Genomic DNA, 9666 nt, shown 5'->3' with positions numbered 1-9666 from the left:
CCCCCCCGCCTCCGCCTCCGCTACAAGGCTCCACGGCAGGGCCCTGCACTGCGGGCCTGGCTTCCCTCTGCCTCCCTTACACGCCTTTCCTTCTTACAGGGACTTAAACTCTGGCTCGCTTTCTTATCGCAGTAACAGTGTTCCCCCCACCTCAGGAAAAGCATCCTTTCGCGGCCACATTGCCAGGAAAATACCCCTTGGAAAGACAACACGAGAACTCCCCTTCTCTTCGCGCGTCTCCCTGCGCGGCCGCCACATCTGCCCCCTAAGGAAGCTTCTGCTCCTGGGGACGGGAGGAAAGCCGCCTTCGTTGCGGGGCTGGCGGAGTGGGACGATGACACCTACAGCTCCAGCGAGCCGGGATCACGCCTGCCTGTTCTTGCTTTCAGGGACGAATAGGCCGCTATTATTAGTATTAGTATTATTAATGTGAGCAACTGTTTCCAATGAAAATACAAGCAACGCAAAGTAAGGTTAAGAAACAGGAAGTGATCAGCAACGCCAAGTAGGTTTTAAACAAGCGGGGGGGAAATCACACGTCCTCTGGCGCGACCCCCCCTCATTTGCAGTGGGGGACTGGGCTGGTGCAGGGTTCATGCTGTGATCTCAGTGACCTTGGCTGGCTCAGTGCCTTACCCTGGGGAAATTAAAAGGCCATAATGCCAGGGTCTCCAGTTGCTGCAAAAAGTCTTCCTGGAAAGGGTTTTGTGCCTTAAAGGCACTGCGTCCACATAATCCCACGTACGACAAGAGTGCAGCTCACTTTTATTTGTAGTTTTCCCAAGAATTGCGTGAACATCAGAATGGCTGGGAAATGCCCGGCAAACTAGGCTGAGTACAAGTCTGATTTTAGTTCTGTTTCCTGTGGAGACAGAGAATTTTGGTTGCCTGCGCGTTTTTGAGGTGCCCTGGTCTAGAAACCCGTGCCCAACGTTTTGTGGATCTTCAGCCCTCCCTACTCCCCTGGCCCCGTTCCTTCAACATGATCAGACCTCTCCAATCATAACAAATCAAACAAAACTCAACCAGCCAAGTCTGCGACAATCCATGGTCGCTGCTGGAGAGAGTCCTGACGTCTCCCGTCCTGTCAGCGACAAGTTTGGGGGCAGTGGGTCCCTACGTCAGCTCCAGCTCAGTGCCTCCTGGAAGCCAGCAGTCTCCTCCTGGGCTCTGGGCGCCACATGTCAGACTGCAGCCTAAGTGTCTCCCTCTTGGGGGGGGGGCTGCAGTTGGCAGAATAGTGGTCCCCAAAAAGGTCCATGGCCTGATGCCCAGAGCAGGTAGATATATCAGCTTAAGCGAGAGAGGGAAACCGAGGCAGCGGGTGGACAGAAGTCTGCTGCTCAACTGACTTTAAGATCAGGAGAGCGGCCTGCATTGTCCGGGTGGGCCCAGCACAGTCCCCAGGGTCCTCGCACGTAGGAGAGGGAGGCGCAAGAGCGTCTGTGACGTGGAAAGAGCAGCCGTGGCTCATCGCTCGCTCTGAAGGTGGAGGAAGGGGCCTGGAGCCCCGGTGTGCAGGTGCCTCTGGACCTGGGACAGGCAAGGAGCAGACTTCCCCAGAGCCTCCAGAAGGTACGCGGTCCTGCGGACACCTGGACTTTACCCAGCAGGGTCTGTTCAGAGCTTCTGAACTATGGAACTCTCGGATAACACGTTCGTGTTGTTTTAAGCGACTAAATCTGCGGTTGTTACAGCAGCCGCAGGAAACACGGAGAGGCCTCTCTGACCGTCCGCCTAAAACAGTAATCCTGCCACTGCTTTAAACATTATCACATCCTATTTATTTCCACAGTTTAATTGTGGATTTTCCCTCTCTCACCAAAGAGTTTGCAACTTCGTATTTGGCAAGATCAGGGGTGTGGTAACATATTGTTGGGTGCCACACGTTTGCTGCTGAGGAAGTGGGGGCAGGCACCCCTGATGGGAGGGAAACGAGCACAGGCCGGGCTTCGCTGTGGCTCACGGTCTCCATGCAGGATTCTCGAGGCCTGCACACCTCACAGTCCTGCCGCTCCCCGAAAGGCCTTCCTTTAATGTTTTACCACTAGAGCTTTGCTCCTGAGAGTGTTGCTTCCCTCTGACCACTGTAAACACCAGCCCGCCCCCCGGGTATCTGTTAGCGATCATCTTTCAAACCTATGGCCCCTACACCGGTCGGCTCTCAAGACCAGCGTTTTACTGGATGGTAGTAAATGACCTCATCGTCACAGTAGCCGGAGCCTCAGGCCCTGGAAGCCTTGCTTCCCAATTCCTTTGATGCTTGCACTCTCTCTAACCCCACTAACTAAACTATAAATATACGTAAATATATGTAAATATATAAATAAGTTTATATATTTAAATTTGTATATTTACTTATATAATTATATAAGGATAAATGATATAGTTTATAATTATAAACTCAAGTATATAATCAGTCACTCCTCACAGTCCCAGTGCACCTCTACCCGCCTGTGGGTCCCATCCCTGTGCTTTAATAAAAACACCTTTTCTGCACCCAAAACATCTCAAGAGATCTTCCTGGACTGTCCGCTCCCAGTGCCACGTGTCCCTCACTGCGGCGGGTACTGGGTGAATGAGCACAGCCTCCGGTCACAAACGCTTTGAGCTCATCGCCTGGCTCCTCAGCTCAGCTGGCTCCTCTCACACCCGAGAAGTGACCTGACGGTGAGCACAGGAGTTTAATACAAAAGAGTGGAAAACAATAAATGGTCAGTTGTCTGTTGATTATACATAAAAATGAAATACAATACAGCTATTTAAAAAATCAGGATGGGGTGCCTGGGTGGCTCAGTGGGTTAAAGGTCTTCCTTCGGCTCCAGTTATGGCCCTGGGAGTCCCAGGATCCAGCCCAGGTCGGGCTCCCTGCTCCGCAGGGAGTCTGCTTCTCCCTCCGCCCTTCATCCTGCTCTTGCATGCACACTCTCTCTCAAATAAATAAATAAAAATCTTAAAAAAAAAAAAAAGCGCCAGGCTTTTTAGGTACTGGTGTGGAATGATTTATTTCCAAGATTTCTTTTTTTTAAAGAATCCGGGTGCAGGAACTGGTGAGTGGTGGGCCATGCTCTGTGCAAGGGAAGGCATGGGGCCATGGGGGCATGGGGGGGGTGGGTTAGGGGCCCCTGTCTGTGGGTGGCCTGCCTCTTGGAGGCTGAGAAACCAGATGTGGTTTGTTTTGGGGGAGAGAAGCTAGAGGCTTTGGGGGGGGTTAGCAAGAGGAGTTTTCATTACCCACTTATCCCTCATTTAATGGCTTAAATTCTTCTGGTTTTCCAGAAGCCATTACATCAAAGATATTTTTATTGTTTTTAATGAAACATCCTGACCCTGACCTGAGAGCAATTTTCACAGTTGAAATGTCTTAGACAAGTAGCAAATGGCAGTTTGGAGGTAAAGACATGCGGTTTTGCCTACAACTGTGCGGGGATGAAGGTTTATTTTACTTTCGGGAGGAGGAAGAGGAGGCTCGTGGAGGACACGGGTGGGGACAGCCGTGAGGGCCCTTCTGGGGGAAGTTGTGTTCTTTCTATACCATTTTCTTCATCCCAGTTCCAACCTTCTTGCGCCTCGTAGTTATTTTGTCCTCAAATGCCGCTTAAAACGAAGTTACACGGCAGAATAGCACCTTTCGGGCAAAATAGAGGTTGCGCAGGGTTAGAGACCCTTGCGGCTGACGCGGGCGTGGCGGGAGACCCTCCGCCAGCCTCGCGGGCTCGGGCAAAGCTGCGGGAAGTTGCCCACCTGCGCAGACCCGCCACGTGCCCTCCCTGCGCGGGTCTCGGACTAGGATCTGCGGTGCCACGTAAATGTGAGGGAGCCTTTGCCTTAGAGAGACGCAGAGTCAAAGCAAAGGTTGGGTTTTTATGTTATTTTTAAGGTTGGAAAAACAAGAGCACGTTCGTTGCCAGGGAAATGTGCCATCAGGTGGAGGGAGAAAGAAGAGCGGGAGGGAAGGGGGAGCCTGGGGCAGACGCTTCCCAGTGGGCGCGGACCTTCGGGAGCAGGAGGGCACGCGGTGGGGACCTCGGCACTCCAGGCCTTGGGTGGAGGGAGACTTGGCTTCCACCGCGTCAGGACGCAGGGAGGAGGGTTTGGGGTGTAACTGCGTGTAGAGCTCGAAATACAATTCTTCGCTCTCATCACCGCCCGCGTTCACCGTCTACAGTGTGAACCACAGGGTTATCTTTCTAAAATGGGAACTTGCGGTCTGTGTGTGTGTTTAGAGTTCCTCATGAACTCCTCGCCGTCTGCCGGACCGACCCGACGTTCCCTCCGGACTCGGCCCGTGCGCATTCGCAGCTTCCGACTCCCGGCGCATCCCGCGTCTCCCTGTCGGGCTGGCGTATAATTTCAGTCTATAGTCTACCTGGACTTCCTTAAACGCGTCACTCTGTGTCACTCCAGAGCTTAGAAAGCACAACGGTGCTTTAAAAGTTGTCTTCACTTTGTCTATTTTTACACACATTCTAACGGCTGGAAAGGTGGTAACTAAATGTTTATTTTTGGCCGGTTACGGTTCCAATGCGTTGGTTGTTGTGAGCGCACGGGAGGCTCTCCCCTCCTGCTGCTGGCCGGTCGTGGGCACCGTGAACGTGGGGTCCTCACGGAGCACCTCCCCCAGCCACCCCTACCTCTGCGCTAGTTTGCACCTGTCTCCCCCTGCTTCCTCCCCCAGCGTCTTGCCCTAAAGTGGTTTGTCTCCTCTCCACTGAGCATCTTTAGAGCAGGGAATAAATCGTGCGTTTCTGCTTCGTAGCAAAGTGGCAAAGAGGACAACACTTCTTGTTTCCTCTTTGAATGCTAGCAGGGTGAAAGGATGTGTGCAGACGAGTGAATTCCCTGGGATGAGCGCCTCTCATCCTTGGGCAGCTTTCGTGAACTCTGTCGAGTGTTTTAAGATGTGTTACAGCGCCACCTAGAGCTGAAAAACAGAATAGCATAATACGAATTCAAATATCTGCTCCCGCTATTTGTAGGGTGAGCAGTTCTTGGGGATTCCTGCATAGAAATCTGGCCTCAAGGAGCATCTCCTGTTTTTAGCAGATCAGTTCATTTCACTGATAATAATGTCTTTCTGCCTCAATTTGTGGAAATATTTAGCAGCTGGGGAGAGCTGCAGTGGATTTTAATGTTTGGAAGTGATTTGACCTTTGACTTCCTGATCTTTAGTGTACGAGATGGTTGAATTTAGCTGTATATGTGTCCTACCATAAGGGATGACTTGGGAGAAACTTAGGTCTTAGGAACAAATACATTATTTTCTTTCTGATCTGTAATTCCATGTGGAATGAGATCCATTCTCCTGCCAATTCAGCAGTGTGAGGACGGCATTGGCTGCAACCGAGGAGATGCCCCACTGGTCCTGGGGGCCCACAGTTCCCCTGGTCATCTCTCCCATCTGTCCCCTAAGCCCATCTGTGGAAGGAGAGAGGAGAATACCTCTGTCACCTGTCTGCCTGCCACCCAATCACTAAACACTTTGGAGCAGAAGGGCCCCTTGCTTCATCTCTAATAGTTGGTAATACCAAAACCTGGATTGCCACACATCTGACTCTAATTTATAATTAAGGGAATGTGGGGAACGCTTTTCCAGTCCTGGGTCAATGCTTTGATATCCTTACGCAGTGTGGGCATTTTCATGTCAACATTTCTAGTTATGGTCAGATGCCTAAATACTGTGAATGTTGGAGAGAGAAAACCAGGAAACATTTGTGGTTTTTTTCCAGGTCAAATCCAAACGCTCCTATTTACGGACCCACTTGAACAATGCTGGAGTCAGGGCAACTTCATGCTTTCCAAAACATTCACCCTACAAAGTGTCTGACCAGCATCAGTGGAGATGAAAGGCTGTGTGCTCAAATTTCTCCCACACACTGTCTAGCCTTATCATCACTTCCTCCCTGAGCTGGGCAGCAGTGAGGGGCTGCCTGAAGTCACGTCTGAGAATCGCAGCCACCATGCCAGGACACTCAAATCCTCCCTGGCTGGAAAAAATTTAAATAGAATTACAGTTTTCAAAGATAGGAAACTTAGAGATTTTTAGCTTTTCTTCCCTTGACACATGGCATAGCCTGAGGAAAGAGCACAGACTGCAAATGGATATGCATTTACATTCTTCTACTCTGCTAACTAACTGATCGTGGCCAAGTTATTTCACCTCACGTGATCTCATCTCCCTACTAGGAAAATAACTAAACGATAATTTAGTGACTGGCACCTACTATGCGCTAGAACGCGCGAGGTGTGCAGAGTACAACCTGAATGTCTCTATAAAGATGCCCAGCCAAAGACCAGTTGCCTTTTTTGCTCCCTAGGCTTTGGCAAAGTATTCGAGTACGAGAGTATTTTGATGTTTCTCAAATGACAGGAAGTACTTTAATTTAAAAAGTAAAATAAGCCAGGAAACCTGGTAGTCCCCGTTCAGGAAGGCGCGCCGGAGGGGGCGGGGCGGAGGGCGGGGCCGGGTGGGGGTTGCCCAGCAGCGGAGGACCCCGCCCCAGCGGGGGAGGGGCCTCGAATGTTTGTCGGTCTCCGCGGTAACTGCGGCCTCAGTCGGCGCCGCGGCCCGGAGGCGATGGCGGGGCGCTCTGAGCCCGAGCGTAAGTGCGCGCTGAGCGCTCTGTGTTTGCCGTCTGAGGTCTGTTGGATGTGCGATTGCTCAGAACCCCAGCGGCTCCGAACCCGGTGTGGATAAGGAAAACCTTTCTGGGGGCTGCGCCTCAGCCCCGGGTCACCAGGGTCTAGGTCTGGGGATGCGGTGCCGCCTCTGAAAGCCTACTAGTCACACTCAAAGGAACCAGGTCGCGTGTGCGCACGTGTGTACGCACGTGTGTACGCACGTGTGTGTGTGTGTACGCGTGCGTGAGCGCGGGCATGCGTGTGTGTCCTCTGGGAGGAGGAGGGATGAAGGGGGAGCTTTCTAGACGCTGTCCGGAGTGTTCTTTCTAAAAGGCCGCCCACTGGAGGGCTCGCGCGCTGGCACGCCGCCACCCCGCCGTCCTCCCGGAACCGCCAGCCACAGGACAGTCGTCGCCTTTATTTACCTTCCGGCCCGCGAAGGCGAACCCGAGGCAGGGGGACTTCACCCGGCTCTTTTGACCCCGAAGCCATCGCTTTACCACCACGCCGTGGCCTGCAAACGGGATTGTTGGTGCAGAGGAATTTTGAGTTGAGAGAAGGCTTATTGGATTGAGCAATACAGTCTGAATTATAACATATTTCGAAAGAAACTCCATTACCTGCGAGTGCAGCGCGCACTGTCCTGCGCGCCTTGCTTACTGGGCAGGTGAGAGCCCGGCCTAGACTGACCCCGGAGCTCTGACAGTCTCCCCCTCGGTGAAGTGAGGGTGCTGAGGGCACTCCTCTCCCGTGACTTCTCGACCACGGCTTCTGTTCCTCCTGCAGTGACTCCACTTGCTGCCGGTGTGCATGGAAACCCCTTTTTTGCAAAGGCTCTGAATGCTCACGTCTGACTGGTCTCCGGGCACGTGGTCTAACTGATTTTCCAGTCGTGCTGTTCTAGCGCTTTCGAAGTTCCTCTTGGCTCCCGGTGGCTTCCCCTGCGCGGTGAGGTCTTTCTCGGGCCGTGCATGTCGTCCATTCCTCGGTGTTGCGCAGAACACTTGTTTCTCTCTGTGCCGAGTGGCGTTTGGGTAGCGGGAGGTGAGCGGGGGGGTGCTCACAGACCTGGTCCTGTGTACACAGAACAGCTCGGCCCATTTCTGCCTTGCGACGTCTGTGTTCGTGGTACTCAGCTCTCCAGAACTGAGGTGACTGCGCGCCCTAGGCCCAGAGTGCAACAGGGTGGATGGAAACAGAAAAGGGTCTCGTCTTCTTTTGCTATTTCGTAGTAAGTACATATTCTGTAAATTAAAAAGCAGGAGGAAAAATCAGTTGCTGGATAAATCCCTAACAAGTACATCGGGTGCAGTGCGAAGGTAAGCACTGCGCAGCCCCGGGGCCCAGGCACCCGCACCCCATCTATGCAGCAGTCCGCGGAAATACTTTTACAGTCTTCCAGCCTTGGGAGGTTGCTCTTTCTTTAATATGCAAGTAAAGAAATGAGCCTCTGGTCTGTGATGTTGGGAGGTATCACTACATTCTTCCATGTGGGATCCCTGGGGGAGGGGGTCGTGCTGTGCTGTGGGGCCCCCCCCCTCGCTGCAGGGCTGGCTCTCCCTGAGTTAAGTCTACTTAGCCATTTTCCTGCCTCTGCTGCGGACCGCGAGCCCTCCCCTCACTGTCATCATCGCTCGCCCTTCCAGTCCTGGGAAGCACCGCGCCTAGTTCCACACGCTGTATTTGTTTTCTTCTGCTGCTATCACAGATGACCACGGGTTTAGTGACTTAAAGCAAACCAAACTTATCATCGCCGTTCAGTAGGGCAGGAGTCTGGGTTCACTCTGCGGAGCCCTTCCAGGGTCTCACTGGGCTGAAATCAGGGTGCCAGCTGGCTACCTTCCTTTCCCAAGGCTCTGGGGCGGAATCTCCTCCAGGATCACTCAGGTCGTTGGCAGGACCCGTTTCCTTGCAGATGTAGGACTGAGGTCCTGTCCTTGTGGCTGTTAGCTTCTGGACGCCTGTCTCTAGTCCCTGTTCGTGGGTCCTCTATCCCAGAGCCCCTAATGGCCATGGAATCCTCCTCTCACTCAGAATCTCTCTGACTCCCCTTCTCCCTTCTGACCCCAGCCAGAGAAGTTTCTCTGCTGTGAGGGATCCATGTGATTAGATTGGGCCCACCCAGGTAATTCCGCAAAATCTCTTTATTCTAAGGTCATAACTTTAATGAAATCTGCAAAGTCCCTTTGCCAGGAACATAGAATTAGGTGGACCCATTAATCTGCTTTCCATGTCCAGCCAGTTTAAGATAATTAAGGTAAAGTGTGTTTTTCCCTTCTCAGTGAGCATCATAGATGTGTGCTTCCCTATGTTCTCTCTATCGCATAGCTCATTCCCTATTGGACTTTCAGATCGCTACTGGGGAATCCTCCGATGGAGACAGCAGTGTGGTACAGAGTAAAATTTTACCTTATTATTTAAAATTCTAAAAATATGACTTCTTTTCCACATTTATTCATGAAACAAAATAGTTACTTTTGGTCTCTTTTTGAAGATGCTGATGTTAATAAAACACGGTTTCTTCCCTTGAGAAAAATTAGAAATCACAGGGGAAGAGTATTACAGTTGGTGGCCAGTACAAGGCCGTCTGCAGAGTTCAGGAAAGAGAGCTTACAATCTTGAGAAGAGTTTTCAGCATCCTACAGGTGATTAACATGGGGGAGGGCCAAGCAACCAGAGAGGGTCTGCACAGACAGAAGGCACCCCGTGTGGATTCTATTAGGAATTCAAGCACCCAGCCTGGCTGCCCTGCTCCCCAAGGCTCTGGGGCTCTCCTGTGGCCACACCTGCCCCACAGGGCAAGGAGTCTGTGCGGCTGGGGATTGGCCTGCTCTTTTCTTAGCCTCTAACACATGCCACAGGGATGTTTGCTGACGGAAGTCTGGAGGTGAGGGAGACACCCCAAGAAAATGTCCGTGGGATTCCAAGGTTCCCTGAGATCACATAGCACGGGAGAGTGACTTGTAATAATTCATTAAAGACCTACTGCTTCTGTCCCGGAAAAGATGAGCCACTAAAAACAACACCCTGTGTTTATTTTTTTAA

At 52.0% G+C, this 9666-nt stretch overlaps 1 protein-coding gene across 1 annotated transcript in view; it reads left to right on the top strand.

Moving 5' to 3' along the window:
* The first annotated feature begins 6568 nt into the window (after positions 1–6568).
* The window catches only part of C10H6orf118 (chromosome 10 C6orf118 homolog), a 39643-nt gene continuing 36545 nt past the window's right edge, over positions 6569–9666 (top strand). Inside the window, exon 1 of the mRNA XM_034669427.1 lies at positions 6569–6602. Coding sequence (XP_034525318.1) covers positions 6578–6602 — 25 coding nt within the window. The 5' untranslated portion in view covers positions 6569–6577. The remainder of the gene's footprint in view (positions 6603–9666) is intronic.

This window comes from Ailuropoda melanoleuca, chromosome 10 (assembly GCF_002007445.2).
Source record: "Ailuropoda melanoleuca isolate Jingjing chromosome 10, ASM200744v2, whole genome shotgun sequence".
Lineage (NCBI taxonomy): Eukaryota > Metazoa > Chordata > Mammalia > Carnivora > Ursidae > Ailuropoda > Ailuropoda melanoleuca.
Note: the sequence above shows the minus strand (reverse complement) of the source record. Positions and strands in the feature narration are given on the sequence as shown.